This window comes from Populus trichocarpa, chromosome 14 (genome assembly GCF_000002775.5).
Source record: "Populus trichocarpa isolate Nisqually-1 chromosome 14, P.trichocarpa_v4.1, whole genome shotgun sequence".
Lineage (NCBI taxonomy): Eukaryota > Viridiplantae > Streptophyta > Magnoliopsida > Malpighiales > Salicaceae > Populus > Populus trichocarpa.
This window is the reverse complement of record NC_037298.2, coordinates 8,179,086-8,197,148: the sequence shown is the minus strand read 5'-3', so window position 1 is coordinate 8,197,148 and position 18,063 is coordinate 8,179,086. Positions and strand designations below refer to the sequence as shown.

Genomic DNA, 18,063 nt, shown 5'->3' with positions numbered 1-18,063 from the left:
CTAAAACCCCACCCAATAACTAAAAAGTTGAAAAATGCAATAGCAACACCAATCGGTAGGGTTGAGCCACCAGCCTGACCAAAACATGTATCGCTTCGAAAGCAAGTCACATTATGAACAACCTCTGCCTTTGTTCGTTGAACCCACCTCTTAGACATTACAACCATACACACTGGGAGCACTATCCCTTTCTGGATAAGAGACAGGGACAACATTCTTTCAATATTCCATCACCGATACAACCACTATACAAAAAACTAGGCATCTTAGAGAAAATGACCGATACAAATTCAATCTGACCCGAGACACAACTTTGAATTAAATTTACACCGCATGCTCTGTCGAGTATCTATCAATCACAGCTATAAGTTATATCCTGTACAGTCAAATCACAAAATTTGAAAGGACAGGCCAACAGAAATACCAGATGCTCCAATGACTTGAAGGAGAGAAGCTCCCTGAGTATCTTGGTTAGTGTAAAATTAGTCTGGTAGATGGCGAAATGCTGAAGTGTCCAACAGCAAAAGATTCGGTCACTTCAGTTTTACTGCAAAAATATCCTAGCTTTATCCTGAAGTTTGGTCACTGAGCTGATATCGATCCCAGCAGACTTATGGCCACTCAAGCTTGTTGTGGCATTGATCAAACTTCGGATTAATACTGCCATCTTGTCACAACTTTGAATGGCCAACTTTCCTTCAGATCCCTTTCTGTGTCGACCATATACAGCCTCAAATTCCCTAGACTTGGCAGCAGCATTATGAAGTATCGAGTCTGGAAGTCCTGAAATAATTAGAGGATTGGAATTCGTTATCTGATTCAATGGAAACGGTGGTCAAGAAATTGGCTAATGATTTCGAACTTTTTATTGGGACATGTGGCAGAAAGTTCAATGCAGTCCAGTGACGGACATAAAAGTTGTAATATACTGCTAGCAAAAGTTACACTCGACAATGACAAACACCATATGGCAGAAAGTTCAAAGGGGTCCAGTGACGAACATAGAAGTTCTAATCTATTGATAGAAAAAGGTGCACTCAACATGTTTCTTTAAATTTTCTGATAAGGATCAACCCACATGATTGTTCTATTCATTGGAAATTAGTCATGAATTATTCAGTTTCAGCCTCCCAATCTATTCTGCTCACATGTAAATCTTGTCCAAAATCCAGACAAAAAGGGCAGTAAAGTAGCAAAAGCATTACCAGCCAGTCTTGCAACATTGACACCATAACTCTTAGGGCAGGCACCAGGTCTCAACCTATAAAGAAATGTAACTTCTTCCACTCCAACTCCATTTCCAACTTGACATGACATATGGTACAGTGAGACCTGTAGTAGACACAAGAAAATAATAATTCACTCAAAATAGTTATGAAAAGGTTCAGCGAATTAAATAGCTTACAATATCTCGATATAGGTGAATTGTCCTAGAGCTTCACATCAGAGAAGTACTAGCACATCAATCAAATTGTCCTAGTCTGAGTTTAAAGGGCTTCAGTTTCAGAGCAAAAATAGAAACAAACATCGACAAATTCCAGAAATATAAGCATACCTTTGAATCTTTTTGATAATCTACAGCTAATCGGTGATAGTGAGTTGAAAACATTCCTCGACACTGTACCTTGTGGACAAAATGTTCAAGAACTGATTCGCTGAAAAGCATAGAAAAGAAACAAGATTGACTAACCAGTATACTGTCAAACAGAAACTTAAAAAACATGCAAAGTTCTGAGAGACAATCCATGACATTGAAAAATAAAATCTCGAATATATTCTTACGCTATTGCTTGTCCATCTGAAGTTGATGTGCCACGTCCAAGTTCATCCAACGCCACCAATGAATTACAGGTTGCCGATGACTGTATAAGCATCCATAAAAAGGTTAGGCAAGAAAATGCTGAAAGCCTGAAACCAATTAGAACTGTACTAGTTGTGCTACTGTTACAGTTTGCAAGGATTTGGAACCTAGACATCAAAAGAATTAATAACTTCTGCATTACAGAAATTTAATTTGACTGGAAAAGCTGCATAGACTTTGGCACTTTACTCACAATCACAAACATCCTCCTATACATCACCATTTCAGCCACATCTATAAACTGGGACAGTCATAGGGACCATGACCCTTTATCTTAAATGAAATGCTTCAAAATTACCAAGAAAACTCACCAGCATCAATGCAGTTTCTGAGAGCTCTGTCAAAAATGTACTCTGGCCTGCCATAATATGATCTTTTGCACCCATTCTGACAAAGATGCGGTCAACAGGAGACAACTCAAAGCTTTCAGCAGGGACATCAGCTCCAATCTGTGGGGAAAAAAAAATCAAAGATGGAAAATGTGGATGGTTACCAGGCAAAACATATATTTTGAAGGATAGATAATTTACCTGGGCCAGAATCACAGCCAAACAAACTTGCCGAAGAAGAGTAGATTTTCCACCCATGTTAGGACCAGTGAGAAGGATAAAGCTGGCACGACCAGAACCCCCAATACTAATGTCATTTGGGACAAATGCACCCTTTCCCAAAGAATCGCTCCTGAGAACAGGGTGTCCTAATTTTTTTGCAGAAAGGCATGGCACTTGACTTGACAATGATGAACCTACGATGGTTGGACAACATGCAGGTCCTTCATAAAAGTCACTAGCAATTGCCAGACTGATCAAAACATCCAGTTCTGCATCATGAGTGACCAGTTTCAGTCGAGAAAAATGAATTGAAATCATACCATGACAATGGTTCCGTCCCAAAAAGGAGTGGGAGCCCCTGCCTGTTCGCAAGAGAAAATTTGGATTCTACTTGAAATACATTTTGTTCTTGTTAGCTTTCTACAGAAATGCTATAGTGTAGAGAGAGATGCACATTCATAATCAAGATCCTATTCTACATGAATAAAGTTGGTGCACAAACCTGCAGTTGCAGAAACTAACTGTCTCCACTTGTCATGGTACTTGCAAAAACACACAATTAACCTCTGCAAAATGCTCTTCAACGCCGACTCCTTTTCAGATTCAGCCTGTGAGAGCTCTCCTAAGAACTTCTTAATACTTGGAGTCCAATACCTGTAGAAGCCCTGCATGTCCCAGGCAGCATGTAGAAAAAGAATTCAAACAAGATAGCGACAAGGAAAACCAAATTTCCTAAGACCAGTATGCTATTTGCTATGGCCAAAGTTAAGATCCCAACCAAAATGTTTCCTTGTCCGACAAAAAAGGGACCCAGTTAACATAGATTGTAGTTGGTAATAAATAAATGTAAAATCAGTTCGTTATTATACATGCATACACCATCATTCTCATTCACACTCTGACACCTAATCACATACTTGGAACCTGCCAGCTTTTATGGGCATGCTAGCTGATACTGACCCTATCTATTTATATTATAAAAAAATGTTTACACGGCCTTTTCTTTAAATATTTCATATGACCATGGTAAAAATTAGGCAAAAGCAGTACAAACGACTTAAATTCCAAGTTACTTTTGTTGCAATTCCATGGCACAATGACAAGATATTCTTAAGGAAGCTAAACGAGCAAGAAACACAATTCATTTGCTTATGTGTTCACAATGTTTGTTAACGCATACTACCACAACAGTATTTGCATCACCACATGACAGAGATGGTGATAACTTTTCAAATGTTTTTAACAATAGAATCAACAAATTAGATGATGTTACACCTGTCACATTGATATATTGGCCAAACACTTGCTATTTTTTCAAGGAAGTGTCAGAAACCAAACATTCAATATGCATCACTTACCTTTTTGGATGAACGCAGCTCATAATCTTGAGGAATACTACCACGCAGATGTTCAGGAACTTCTAACAGGTATGCCTCTTTTCCAACTGTGACATAAGTAATCTGTAAAATAGGTCATGTAATGAGAGAACATGTTATTCACTAAAACAAATTAAGAGAAGGCTAATATTTCTGGACAGGATCTTACTGATTTGTCCCCTAGTAATTTCTGTTGTTCCTTCAGGTGTCTAGCCAAACTAGATTCAACCTCTTTAACTTTTTCACAAGCAGAGTCAAACTCTACATCGACACCTTCATGAGGTATTATACGTCCAGAATTGTTGGCTTCTACCCAATCAAAGGCACTCTTAAAATGTTTAAGAATTGGAAGGATGTCAGGAAGACCTTTACCTACAATTACATAACAAAATAAGATGCCAAACTACAATCTTATAAAAACATTAAAAGAACAACAAACTGAAAGTACCAGGTGTTAATAAATGATGCAACTGTCCGGACTCCACATTTTCCAAAATGACAGCAAGCGAAGAACATGCTTGGGCCACTAATTCACAGCCACGTAGAGCGGATATAAACTCCTGAAGCTGCTTCTTTGCTGCATCCTCATATAAAACTACTTTATTTGCATTTCTTCCATTGGCTTCGCTGTTTTTCAATAAAAATAATGCACAAGAAACATATTTACATGAAGCTCAGTACTTGCATAATGCTAGAAAAATACATTGATGCATGCTTACTTCCTTCTTATCCTTACCTGGTAGAAAATATGCGTGCAAGCAGCCGCTCAATGTCTGGAAGCCTGGACAACACCTTTTGAAATTCAAGCATCATAGGTTGATTTACCCCCTGAAAGTTAGCTATGACATCAGAATGCAAACTCAAACAGCAATTGGCTGGTTAGAGAACGAAAAATATAAAAGAAATGCAACTATCAGGCGGAAAATTGAAGATATCAAAAATTCAGCTCAAAAATTAAACTTGAAAAATCACGAGAGCACTTAATCATATGGAGAAAAGCAGACTCTATACTCAGACTTTGAAAACCAAAAGATATTTATGGTCCCATCAAAGTTTAAACTTTGAAGGGACCTTTTGGAAATAGTCCTGCCCTTCAGCAATTTTGCTAGACGTGGCTGCTCTCAAGCCTTGAACCTGCAACATCATAGCTGCAAGCCCAAGATTTAAAGTTTTGCAAACAACAAAATAGACCTTAAGAAATCCATACCAATGATAGGAGCCCCATATATATTTGGGAATCAAAACAGCAATCCTGTATTAGGTTTTACATTAATACACAGCCCGTTAATTTTTTAAATGGAAAAACTGGCATGTGATAGCTAATTGACACTTTTCCCAAAATAAATCATCAATCCATAAACTGTAACTTTTAGTTCAAGCATTAGAGGCTTTGGAATTTTTCACCAAGGTCTAAAATTCCAATTATATATATATAAAGTCCACCCAGCAAAACATCTCATGCTAGAAAATGAATACCTACTGGAAACTTACCCGCAGACCTGCTACAGCATCCTGGCGATCTTTAATTGATTCCAAATGGTATAATGGTCTTGCTAGCCATGTTTTCAGCAACCTCTTTCCAAATGCTGTCACACAATGATTCAATTGCGCATACAGCGTCCTTCATAGATAAAAAAATACCTCAAACAATTATCAGGAGAAAAAAAAAAAATTGGCATATTTAAGAGCATATGACACCCTTACCCTGAAGTGTCTCCGTTTCTGCTGTTCTCAAAAATCTCAAGGTTCTCCAGGGCAGCAGCATCGAGAATCATGTATGGTTTCTTAGCAACCTCACAGAAATCAGAGCAAGGAAGGGATTCAAATTTTGCAAATCTAAGCAATGTCTCATCCAAAAATGCCTGTTTTAGATAATAGAGAGCGCCTCCAAGAGCTGAGAGAGCAAGGCTTCCATTTTCTCCTTTATTGACAAACTCTAACAAAATGCTGGGCAGGCAGCTTGGCCTATATTCTCCAACATTAAGGTTAGTTGTATCCAAATCTGTTTTATTTAAGGGTCCAGAAGCTGAAAGATCACCAATATGCTTGTAGATAGTTTTGACTTCCTGAACAGTTCTCTCCGCATCCCAGAATTCTGAGAGGGGAGCCAACTCATTGACCAAGGGATTTCTAGTATGTCTCACCATTACTCTCTCAGTTTCGGAGCTAAGCATTTTAGCAGGTTTTACAATTTCTACCGGCCTCAGCTCAGATAATAGACAGCACAATGAACTGCATTCAGCATCATCTCCAAACTTGAAAAGGGAATTGACAATAAAAGATTTTAGCAAAACAGATGACACTCAATGGAATGATCAACAAAGCCTCAAAAAACAATCTCATCAACTAACACACAATACAATCTGATAAAAATCAACAAACCTGTCCAAGAATGATTCTGCTAGTAGTGACATCAACAACACAAACACCAAAAATCCGCTCAAGACCTTGGTTTGCCAAACTCTGGCTACTTTCAGTCAGTGCCATTAAATAAGAAGCATCAGGATTTGCAGAAAGAAATTCCCCCTCAGTTAGTGTTCCTTTTGTAATCACCGCACATATTTCACGTTTTACAACCTAAACAAATGGGAAATAATTGCCAAAACTTGAGATGAAAGAAACTAACGAAGAGAATGCCTAAAACATAATAAAAAAATTATTAAGACAAGTAATCCAACAAGTGATTAATGTTAACATCTATCCTAAGTTTCAAGTGATTTCTGAATCTGATTTAAACATGGTCCTAAAATGACTGCAGGTAAAAATTAAAATCATTTCAGGGATGTGAAATAAATTCAGACCTTGTCTTTAGAACCTTTCTCTTTGCGACGAAGCTCTAACTGTTCAGGTGTTTCTGTCTGCTCTACAACAAGAACTCGATAACCCTGCTCTTCAAGGCAGCTTGTTAAATTTCATTGGGGAAAAAATGAGGCTAACTAAAAAAAGTAGAAAATAAGTACAGGCCAACCTTTCTAGCCAATTTCTCCACATTCAAAGAGAAGTTCTTCTCTGGAAAGCCACAGTGAGGTTGTTCTCCCTGAGCATCCAAGAAGGAATCATATAATAACTTGAGTCAAAATCCAAAGAAACAAATAAATTCCAAAATACGTAACCAAGAATAGAAGATAAATGCCTCAGGCCAATTTTGATGCCTTCTGATCAAATGATTGCATTGAGAAAGAGTCAACAAAGACAGCAGAGTCCAAAAGATAGCATTCATGATCGTTAGCACTTAATGAATCCTACCTTCATGTATTGCAAATCTAGTTCTTTAGCTCCTACATGGGCATCCATTTCAAAGAGCTCATAAAATTTGCCCATCTGCACCAGCATGAATGATATAATTATTATTAGGCAGAACCTAGTAAAGAGAGATTTGATGAATGTATGAAATCCATCTGACTTATGTACATACCTTGAAAAACAAAACCTTATCCATGTGCTTTGACTTAAACTCCCACCATTGTCTCTGCACATAACAAACAATGAAATTCAAGAAGACAACTCCTTAAATAGTTTCAAACCAATCAGTGCATGAAAGCCCCTACCTGGCCACCTGTTAAACTCTTTGCAAACTCAGCGGGCAAGTATAGAGTCCTGGGATCATAACCTACATCTCCAGGACGCCTTCTCTTTGCATCCCTGCGTTCTCTGTTTCAGAATCAAGGCAAGTAGCAATCAAGGGTGATGCTTCATTCAAAACAACAAACAGTTGGAGCTTCATCAACTATTTACTGTGTTCTTTATTAATTTACTGAATTATTTTGCTGGGTTGACCTCACTACATCAAGATGTACATCAGTGGGCCTAAAACATGAGATTCACATGCGTGAGAAGGGTTAAAAATGAAAATAACGCAGGCAGACAATGTACTGAAAGAAGTGAATGGTTTCTCCATTCTCTTCAAAATGATGTACGATCATAGGTATGAATGAAGACTAGAGCATACGTACCACATTGTTGCAATAAGAACTTACCGTCCAAGAAATGGAAACTTTTCAGCTTCACGCGTGCTAAATCTTTCTGATGCATAGGTCATCAAGGCATTTTCAAAGCCATTAAAAACTCCATCTGCAGTAAAACATGCACAAATTCAACAACAGCGATGCGTGACCTAATTGTCATTTTTTCCCTTTTTATGGGAATGTAAAACCTTGTTCTATCTCCTTTTATTCAAAATTTTTATGGAAGCAAACATTTACTGTAGCGAAATAATTATCCTTGGGCAGTAACCGTGATCATAGCATAAATGAAGATGCTATTGCAGAGACAAACATATCCAGATAGAAACTACAAATAAAAGGAAGCCCTTTGAATCATAAAGAAACTCTCATGTAATGTCTAACGAGTCAGTATTTCCAGCCTGTCCAACAATACCCATTTTGTTATTGACTTCAGTACGTCTTTTTAGGCTTTTCTAAACAAAATGTGATGAATCCATGTCATAAATCTCTTCCAACAACCCTCCTTATCCCAAACAAATAGAGAAGGAAAAACATTACTTACTCTCCTTGTTCTTTACAGGCTCCACAACTGAAACCTTGACTCCTCCCGTACTCGCATCCCCACCACTCTTTCCCTTCTTTCCCAAATCCAACTTTCCACCTTCTCCACTCGCTTTCCTTTTCCTCGAATCCTTCCCACCTCTCTTTCCTTTCTTGCCATCATCCGCTTCTTCCTCATCCATCAAATCAACGTCCTCCTCCTCGCTAACATCCTTCTCCGCATTCTTTCCCCAATCTTCATCACTCGAGTCGTCACCACCACTACCACCACCAGCACCGCCATTATCGGCCTCGACATTCTCCATCTCATCATCTTCAAGCACAATCTTCCTAAAACCTAAAGAACCCCTGCGCAACCTCTTAAATTTCTTAACACATGGCTCAACCCACTCAATCTTCTCATTGTTCAAATCCAACAATTCCTCTTCAGAATCATCATATTGTATCAAATGCTTCTTCGACTCGTCATCGTAAGATTTGACAAGACCCTCGTACCAGCTCTTATCCAGGGGCCAGTAAACCCTAACCCTCCTCTCCACCGCCTCTTTGCCATACACTCCAACTTTTGAAGGAGACGGTGAAGGAGTTTGTCCAATAACTAGTAGGGGTTTTTTAGGCTTAGATTGGACTGGCGAAGGAGTAGTTGGGCTAGAACTAGGGCTTTGGGTTCGAGAGCTAGGGTTAGGGTTAGGTTTAGTATGGGATTTAGGGATTTGTTTTTTAGAGAGCGTGGGAGAAGGAGATGGAGAAGGAGTCGTCGTCTTGGAGAAGAAGGCAGTTATTTGGCGCTGTGGATTTACTATTGGTGATCTACCGTTGCTCGGTTTACGCGACGGTGCCATTTTTTCAATCTTTATTTTATTTTTTGCGGCTTCGAGAGAGACAGAGACTGAACACAGAGAGCGAGCAAAATAAATGAGAGGGATTGGGAAGATGAAGAACGAAAAAGGTGGAGAGTGGAGATGGTTTTTTAACTTAGACTTCCAGATATTACTACAATAATAATAATTTGGAATGTCGCTGGCGGGAACTTAATGAAATTCCCGGCAAGTGTTCTCGATCTTCGTTAATTGGCGGGAATTTGGGAGATCATTGATTTACTCTGTTCCCTGCACTGAGAATATTTTTTAAAATAGATTTTTATTTGAAAATATATAAAAATAATTTTTTAAAATTTTAAAATTAGTATATTAAAATTATTAAAAAAATACTAAAAAATATTTATTTAATAATTTCTCAAATTAAAAATATTTTAAAAAATCAGAAATAGAAATTATACCAAACATTCTAAATCTTACTATTATTTATAGTAATATCAAACCTTTACTCTCACAGCTAATTAGTACTCACGTGCATATTTAATAATGATATTTTTAAGTGAACAGTAAAAAGTGATTAATTCTCCACAAGAAAAAAAAAAGTAGCATTAAGCTGTTTATAACAACCCTATATTTTAAACACAATTAGTGACGGGTTCATGAACAGTAAATCAAGTTTCACTTATTACCGAATAATAATTAGTTCTCAACCATGCATGTTAATAATGATGTTTAAAAATGGAAAAATAAAGAAAAAATGAGTTATTGATTAATAGATTCATTTCTAGCTATTTAAATGCCTAATCACTTTGATTAAATCCACATGAGTGGTATTTTCTTTTCATTACAGTCAGACATTCTATGAGAGACATAGATCCGAAAGACAAAAGCAGGTTGAAGTTTATGAATATTTCTTTGAAAAACAAAATGTGAAAAAGGGAAAAAATAATTAGTTTGATGTTTAAGATTTTTACTGCATAATTGACATTTTCTCAATTAAATTTCTTTATTTAAAGGACACAGGGTGGCACTTGGTTAATTTGACAAGAACATAACATTATTTGTCGTTGTACACCACACTCCTCTCCACTCTATTATCTTCACAAAAAATTGTCGCTGAATGTTCTAACTCAGCTCTCCCCGTAGCTGTCTGACTGGTGAATATTTGTTACTATTATATTGCAATTCACATGTATCCTTGAGGACCTTGACAGTGTATCAGCTCGTTTGTGTTGTATTTTTTTTTTTCTGTTATTTGTTCTTGAGATTCATCGCTCATGTATCGTGAACTACTATCAGTTGAGAATTTTTCTCAGTTCATGTTTTTAAGCAAATCTACACAATCTCTTTTGAAGCCAAGAGTAGGGATAATTTGTTCCCGCTGAGTTGTGCTCGCCTAGCACGCCTGTAAAAGTGAGGATTTGATCACTTAGAGACTACAAGACAGGCCTTATCAGTGTTCATAGGCTTCGTTTTGCACTGATAGTGGATTTATTCATTGCAGGACTCTGTAAGCCAGAGAAGAAAGTGGTAGAGCCATCGACATTCAAAGAAGCGTCACAGAGTGTAGAGTAGCAGAAGGCTATGGAGAGACTTTAGATCTAGTAACGTGTTGAAAGAATTCAATACTTTAGCGTAGAGAACTTTATTCGAAAGAACAAGACACTTGGTTCAATTTTTAGGATGAAAAATGTCCTCTCCATACTTGAAAAGAACTACAAGACCCTTCAGGCGCTGCAGCAATTGCAAAATGGTTCCTCGGGGAGTACTAATGCTGAGATGGACATTTCGGGACTGGGAGATTTTAAGGAGGATCAGAGCATGGACATGGATGATGGAACGGATGACGAAATGGTGGTGGAGGACGGTGATGCAGACGGTGAGGCCTCTGAATTCAAGCAAAAGGTTTTGGCTGTGTTGAAAGAGAAATTATTCTGAAAAGAGGTCATCCAAACTCTCGCAAGAAGAGTTCTTACACTGCTCTCTCAGTTCAATATGGCTGACATACACTTCTCCTGATTGGAGGTTCAGATGTTACTCCTTTTCATTTGAAGTTTAACCCAATTTTGTTTGCTGTTTGCTTGGCTACAAAAAATCTTATTTATGGTGTTCTTTCAAATGGTTGACTTTGAGCATTGATTTCGGGATGTAAATAGTCCTCTGTATTAGGAGGTTAATATTTGTCTCACTTGCTATGTTCCCCTTATCTTCCCCTATATCCTCTGGTTGAAACACTCCTAATCAACAATTTCAGAAAATTCATTCTTTTCCGAAGCTTAACCAGCACAAAATTTGCTGCACAGCTTTCAACTTACGAATTATTGTATCTTATTAGATGCATGCCGGCGCGATTCCGCAAGCTTGTGACATGCTTGTACGTTGTTGTAGGTTTGTGGGAAAAAAAAAATTATATAGAGAAAAACTGTTGCAATCCACAATATTTTTAAGGAAAAAACTATAAAGTTAAATTCTTAACCAGCTTAATATTTAAAAAATAAAATGAACAAAGAAAATTTTTTTAAAAAAATCATAACAAAAAAAACAAAAGGAAAAAAAACCATGCTGGGAAATACTGTAGCAATCTATAGTATTTCATGAGAAAATCTACAGTTGTAATTCTTAACCAGCTCAATATTAAAAATAATAAAATCGATAAAGATAATTTTAAAAAAATTCATAACAAAAAAAATCATGTGGGGGAACACTGTAGTAATCCACAATGTTTTAAATAAAAAAGCTACGAAACTAAATTCTCAACCAGCTCAATATAAAAAAAATAAAATCGACAAAAACAATTATGAAAAAAAATAAAAAAATCATAAAAAAAATCATGTGGATTTTTATTTGCATTTCTTCCATTGGCTTCGCTGTTTTTCAATAAAAATAATGCACAATAAACATATTTACATGAAGCTCAGTACTTGCATAATGCTAGAAAAATACATTTGATGCATGCTTAATTCCTTCTTATCCTTACCTGGTAGAAAATATGCGTGCAAGCAGCTGCTCAATGTCTGGAAGCCTGGACAACACCTTTTGAAATTCAACCATCATGGGTTGATTTACCCCCTGAAAGTTAGCTACGATATCAGAATGCAAACTCGAACAGCAATTAGCTGGTTAGAGAACGAAAAATATAAAAGAAATGCAACTATCAGGCAGAAAATTGAAGAGATCAAAATATTCAGCTCAAAAATAAAACTTGAAAAATTATGAGAGCACTTAATCATAGGAGAAAAGCACTCTATACTCCTTGGACTTTGAAAACCAAAAGATATTTATGGTCCCATCAAAGTATAAACTTTGAAGGGACCATTTCAAAACAGTCCTGCCCTTCTGCAATTTTGCTAGAAGTGGCTGCTCTCAAGCCTTGAACCTGCAACGTCATAGCTGCAAGCCCGAGATTTCAAGTTTTGCAAACGAGGAAGACCTTAAGAAATCCATTTTTTTGAAAAACTAGGAACAAGAAAATGGAAAGAGAAAAGGCAATGAACCATGCCAAAGATAGTAGCCCCATATTTATTTGGGAATCAAAACAGTAATACTGTTTTCGGTTTTTCATTAATACACAGCCCGTTAATTTTCAAATGGAAAAACTGGCATATGATAGCTAATTGACACTTTCCTCAAAATAAATCATCAATCCATAAACTGCAACTTTTAGTTCAAGCATTAGAGGCTTTGGAATTGTTCACCAAGGTCTAAAATTCCAATTATATATATATAAAGTTCACCCAGCAAAACATCTCGTGCTAGAAAATGAATACCTACTGGAAACTTACCCGCAGACCTGCTACAGCATCCTGGCAATCTTTAATTGATTCCAAATGGTATAATGGTCTTGCTAGCCATGTTTTAAGCAACCTCTTTCCAAATGCCGTCACACAATGATTCAATTGCGCATACAGCGTCCTTCATAGATAACAAAATACCTCAAACAACTTTCAGGAGAAAAAAAAATTGGCATTTTTAAGAGCATATGACACCCTTACCCTGAAGTGTCTCCGTTTCTGCTGTTCTCAAAAATCTCAAGGTTCTCCAGGGCAGCAGCATCGAGAATCATGTATGGTTTCTTAGCAACCTCACAGAAATCAGAGCAAGGAAGGGAATCAAATTTTGCAAATCTAAGCAATGTCTCATCCAAAAATGCCTGTTTTAGATAATAGAGAGCGCCTCCAAGAGCTGAGAGAGCAAGGCTTCCATTTTCTCCTTTATTGACAAACTCTGACAAAATGCTGGGCAGGCAGCTTGGCCTATATTCTCCAACATTAAGGTTAGTTGTATCCAAATCTGTTTTATTTAAGGGTCCAGAAGCTGAAAGATCACCAATACGCTTGTAGATAGTTTTGACTTCCTGAACAGTTTTATCCGCGTCCCAGAATTCTGAGAGGGGAGCCAACTCATTGACCAAGGGATTTCTAGTATGTCTCACCATTACTCTCTCAGTTTCGGAGCTAAGCATTTTAGCAGGTTTTACAATTTCTACGTGCCTCAGCTCAGATAATAGACAGCACAATGAACTGCATTCAGCATCATCTCCAAACTTGAAAAGGGAATTGACAATAAAAGATATTAGCAAAACAGATGACACAATGGAATTATCAACAAAGCCTCAAAAAACAATCTCATCAACTAATACACAATAGAATCTGATAAAAATCAACAAACCTGTCCAAGAATGATTCTGCTAGTAGTGACATCAACAACACAAACACCAAAAATCCGCTCAAGACCTTGGTTTGCCAAACTCTAGCGACTTTCAGTCAGTGCCATTAAATAAGAAGCATCAGGATTTGCAGAAAGGAACTCCCCCTCAGTTAGTGTTCCTTTTGTAATCACCGCACATATTTCACGTTTTACAACCTAAACAAACGGGAAATAATTGTTGAAACTTGGGATGAAAGAAACTAACAAGAGAATGCCTAAAACATCGTAAAAAAAATTATTAAGACAAGTAATCCAACATGTGATTAGTGTTAACATCTAGCCTAAGTTTCAAGTGATTTCTGAATCTGATTTAAACATGGTCCTAAAATGACTGCAGGTTGATCATCAACAAATAACAGAGCAGTCCGCTCAATCAAATGCAGAATAACAGAGGAAGATGATATTCCCAGGTAAAAATTGAAATCATTTCAGGGACGTGAAATAAATTCAGACCTTGTCTTTAGAACCTTTCTCTTTGTGACGAAGCTCTAACTGTTCAGGTGTTTCTGTCTGCTCTGCAACAAGAACTCGATAACCCTGCTCTTCAAGGCAGCTTGTTAAATTTCATTGGAGAAACAAATGAGGCTAAATAAAAAAAGTAGAAAATAAGTAGAGGCCAACCTTTCTAGCCAATTTCTCCACATTCAAAGAGAAGTTCTTCTCTGGAAAGCCACAGTGAGGTTGTTCTCCCTGAGCATCCAAGAAGGAATCATATAATAACTTGAGTCAAAATCCAAAGAAACAAATAAATTCCAAAATACGTAACCAAGAATAGAAGACAAATGCCTCAGGCCAATTTTGATGCCTTCTGATCAAATGATTGCATTGAGAAAGAGTCAACAAAGACAGCAGAGTCCAAAAGATAGTATTCATGATCGTTAGCACTTAATCAATCCTACCTTCATGTATTGCAAATCTAGTTCTTTAGCTCCTACATGGGCATCCATTTCAAAGAGCTCATAAAATTTGCCCATCTGCACCAGCATGAATGATATAATTATTATTTGGCAGAACCCAGTAAAGAGAGATTTGATGAATGTATGAAATCCATCTGACTTATGTACATACCTTGAAAAACAAAACCTTATCCATGTGCTTTGACTTAAACTCCCACCATTGTCTCTGCACATAACAAACAATGAAATTCAAGAAGACAACTCCTTAAATAGTTTCAAACCAATCAGTGCATGAAAGCCCCTACCTGGCCACCTGTTAAACTCTTTGCAAACTCAGCGGGCAAGTATAGAGTCCTGGGATCATAATCTACATCTCCAGGACGCCTTCTCTTTGCATCCCTGCGTTCTCTGTTTCAGAATCAAGGCAAGTAGCAATCAAGGGTGATGCTTCATTCAAAACAACAAACAGTTGGAGCTTCATCAACTATTTACTGTGTTCTTTATGTATTTACTTAATTATTTTGCTGGGTTGACCTCAGTATCACTACATCAAGATGTACATCAGTGGGCCTAAAACATGAGATTCACATGCGTGAGAAGGGTTAAAAATGAAAATAACGCAGGCAAACAATGTACTGAAAGAAGTGCATGGTTTCTCCATTCTCTTCAAAATGATGTACGATCATAGGTATGAATGAAGACTAGAGCATACGTACCACATTGTTGCAATAAGAACTTACCGTCCAAGAAATGGAAACTTTTCAGCTTCACGCGTGCTAAATCTTTCTGATGCATCAGTCATCAAGGCATTTTCAAAGCCATTAAATACTCCATCTGCAGTAAAACATGCACAAATTCAACAACAGCGATGCGTGACCTAATTGTCATTTTTTCCCTTTTTATGGGAATGTAAAACCTTGTTCTATCTCCTTTTATTCAAAATTTTTATGGAAGCAAACATTTACTGTAGCGAAATAAATATCCTTGGGCAGTAACCGTGATCATAGCATAAATGAAGATGCTATTGCAGAGACAAACATATCCAGATAGAAACTACAAATAAAAGGAAGCCCTTTGAATCATAAAGAAACTCTCATGTAATGTCTAACGAGTCAGTATTTCCAGCCTGTCCAACAATACCCATTTTGTTATTGACTTCAGTACGTCTTTTTAGGATTTTCTAAATAAAATGTGATGAATCCATGTCATAAATTTCTTCCAACAACCCTCCTTATCCCAAACAAATAGAGAAGGAAAAACAATTACTTGCTCTCCTTGTGCTTTACAGGATCCACACCACAACTGAAACCCTGACTCCTCCCGTACTCGCATCCCCGCCACTCTTTCCCTTCTTTCCCAAATCCAACTTTCCACCTTCTCCACTCGCTTTCCTTTTCCTCGAATCCTTCCCACCTCTCTTTCCTTTCTTGCCATCATCCGATTCTTCCTCATCCATCAAATCAACGTCCTCCTCCTCGCTAACATCCTTCTCCGCATTATTTCCCCAATCTTCATCACTCGAGTCGTCACCACCACTACCACCACCAGCACCGCCATTATCGCCCTCGACATTCTCCATCTCATCATCTTCAAGCACAATCTTCCTAAAACCCAAAGAACCCCTGCGCAACCTTCTTAACACATGGCTCTACCCACTCAATCTTCTCATTGCTCAAATCCAACAATTCCTCTTCAGAATCATCATATTGTATCAAATTCTTCTTCGATTCATCATCGACATAAGCAGGTTAAAGTTTATGAATATTTTTTTCAAAGGGAAAAAATAATTAGTTTGATGTTTAAGATTTTTACTGCATAATTTTACTTGTAGAAACTTTATGACATATTTTCTCAATTAAATTTCTTTATTTAAAGGACACATGGTGGCATGCGGTTAATTTAAAGGACATATGTTTTTTAAAAATATTTTTTAAAAATTAATTTTATTAATTTTAAATTAATTTTTTAAATATTTTAAATTATTTTGATATAATAAGATTAAAAATAACTTTTTAAAAATAAAAATAAATATTATTTTAATATATTTTTAAATAAAAAAATATTTTAAAAAATCAACATGAAACCCTTTCGAGCACCCTTTCTAATAAATGATTGACATCAAGAGTAAAGGTATCAAATTAAACTTTATAACGTGTTTGACATTTTACTTGCCAAAATTTTTAATTTTTTTACGTTTTTTTATTGTTATGTTGTACTAATATATAAAATAATTTTAAATAAAAAAACAATTTAGAAAAGTAAAATTTGGCAGTCATCCTCTTGTTTCGTGGAATTCTGGAAAAGAAAAGGATCTTTCTTGCAAAGCAGTTTTACAAAATGGGCCTTCTTAACAGCCTGACATGGCCTGGCCTATACAAAGCAAAGTTGCTATTAGATCAGGCCCGGAGAAAGGGTCCATCCTTTCGCTAGACAGACAAACCTACAGCCTTGCCGTGAATTTTGCTATTTCTTTACTCAAAAGACAACCACCAGTCTAGCTATCTGCCACCACCATCACACTCCTACTGTCTTCGTCAGCTAAATTTAGATCTCATTTTGTTAGTCACCGCTTGAATACAATCAGATCACACCTATTTTCAATGGGCAAGTCTAATGGTAGTGGTGCTTTGCCACGGAGTTACTCGCAGTGGATCAAAGACAGGGAAGATGAGGAGAAAGTGGGAAACGAGGGCGGGGAGAGCAAGTGTGTGGTAGCTCTCTGCCCATGTCTCGTATGCTTTATTCTTCTTCTGATTGTAGTCTCGGTTATTCTCATAGTAAAGTTCCATTTCTTATGCCACACTCCTCTCCACTCTATTATCTTCACAAAAAAATGTCACTGAATGTTCTAACTCAGCTCTCCCTGTAGCTGCTGACTAGTGAATATTTGTTACTATTATATTGCAATTCATCTGTATCCTCGAGGACCTTGACAGTGTATTAGCTCGTTTCTGCTGTATATTTTTTTTCTGTTATTTGTTCTTGAGATTTATCGTTCATGTATCGTGAACTACTAGTGTATAATATATAAATTAGCCCCGTTTTTCTTTGTAGCAGGTTTTTGTTTGATTTCCATATTGATGCAGCATAAGAACAATGTAGTTTAGTTATTTGTTTGTAATCTATTATGCATAGAATTTTGTTACTATTTAGATAGATTTTTAGGATTTTGTTAATTTATTAATATTTATTTTGATTCTTATTATTAGTTTAGGACATTAAGGTTTCTTGGTGTCTATATAAACACCATATCCTTTGTAAAATGCAGAAAACATTTATTATGAATTAAAATTTCAGAAGTGATTATGTTTCTTCTGTGTATTTGAACCCTCTCCTATAGGGTTTTCTT

The 18,063-nt window shown here is 36.8% G+C and overlaps 2 protein-coding genes across 8 annotated transcripts; both read right to left on the bottom strand.

Annotated features, from left to right (window-relative positions):
• Positions 1-75: 75 nt before the first annotated feature.
• LOC112326168 (DNA mismatch repair protein MSH6) lies at positions 76-16,505 on the bottom strand. Of its 6 annotated transcripts, none has more exons than XM_052447137.1 (23): positions 16,326-16,505; positions 8,295-8,630; positions 7,766-7,859; positions 7,566-7,595; positions 7,337-7,439; positions 7,204-7,257; positions 7,035-7,109; positions 6,757-6,825; positions 6,590-6,673; positions 6,171-6,365; positions 5,493-6,043; positions 5,280-5,409; positions 4,525-4,616; positions 4,237-4,415; positions 3,958-4,160; positions 3,771-3,872; positions 2,915-3,077; positions 2,392-2,774; positions 2,173-2,310; positions 1,783-1,862; positions 1,556-1,655; positions 1,206-1,332; positions 76-783 (listed from the first exon to the last, which is right to left on the bottom strand). In XM_052447137.1, exons 2-23 carry the CDS (start codon positions 8,596-8,598, stop codon positions 545-547), a joined length of 3,495 nt encoding a protein of 1,164 aa, XP_052303097.1. In that variant the 5' UTR covers positions 8,599-8,630; positions 16,326-16,505; the 3' UTR covers positions 76-544. The 6 variants fall into 6 exon arrangements, with proteins under 6 accessions (XP_052303097.1, XP_052303098.1, XP_052303092.1 ...); XM_052447138.1 differs by lacking the exon at positions 16,326-16,505 and adding an exon at positions 16,024-16,319 and having other exon boundaries at positions 8,295-8,328; XM_052447132.1 differs by lacking the exon at positions 16,326-16,505 and having other exon boundaries at positions 8,295-9,349.
• On the bottom strand, positions 11,910-16,119 carry LOC112326167 (DNA mismatch repair protein MSH6-like). 2 transcript variants are annotated; one of them, XM_052447141.1, is made up of 9 exons: positions 15,981-16,119; positions 15,455-15,548; positions 15,020-15,122; positions 14,887-14,940; positions 14,718-14,792; positions 14,440-14,508; positions 14,272-14,355; positions 13,780-13,974; positions 13,506-13,654 (listed from the first exon to the last, which is right to left on the bottom strand). In XM_052447141.1, the coding sequence occupies exons 2-8, from the start codon at positions 15,514-15,516 to the stop codon at positions 13,861-13,863; spliced, it is 561 nt and encodes a 186-aa protein (XP_052303101.1). In that variant the 5' UTR covers positions 15,517-15,548; positions 15,981-16,119; the 3' UTR covers positions 13,506-13,654; positions 13,780-13,860. The 2 variants fall into 2 exon arrangements, with proteins under 2 accessions (XP_052303100.1, XP_052303101.1); XM_052447140.1 differs by lacking the exons at positions 14,272-14,355; positions 14,440-14,508; positions 14,718-14,792; ... (2 more) ...; positions 15,455-15,548; positions 15,981-16,119 and adding exons at positions 11,910-12,180; positions 12,894-13,023 and having other exon boundaries at positions 13,104-13,654; positions 13,780-13,928.
• Positions 16,506-18,063: the final 1,558 nt, after the last annotated feature.

Bases quoted from the DNA above. Each gene is read 5' to 3' on its own strand.
- LOC112326168 (XM_052447132.1), bottom strand. From the start codon at position 9,135: ATGGCACCGTCGCGTAAACCGAGCAACGGTAGATCACCAATAGTAAAT. The intron at 7,258-7,336 runs GTAGGGGCTTTC...TGTTATGTGCAG, and splicing joins AGAGTTTAACAGGTGGCCAG to AGACAATGGTGGGAGTTTAA. The intron at 784-1,205 runs GTAATGCTTTTG...TAATTATTTCAG, and splicing joins CAATGTTGCAAGACTGGCTG to GACTTCCAGACTCGATACTT.
- LOC112326167 (XM_052447140.1), bottom strand. From the start codon at position 13,573: ATGCTTAGCTCCGAAACTGAGAGAGTAATGGTGAGACATACTAGAAAT. The intron at 13,024-13,103 runs GTAAGGGTGTCA...TTATCTATGAAG, and splicing joins AGAAACGGAGACACTTCAGG to GACGCTGTATGCGCAATTGA. The intron at 12,181-12,893 runs GTAAGTTTCCAG...GCTAACTTTCAG, and splicing joins ATGCTGTAGCAGGTCTGCGG to GGGGTAAATCAACCCATGAT.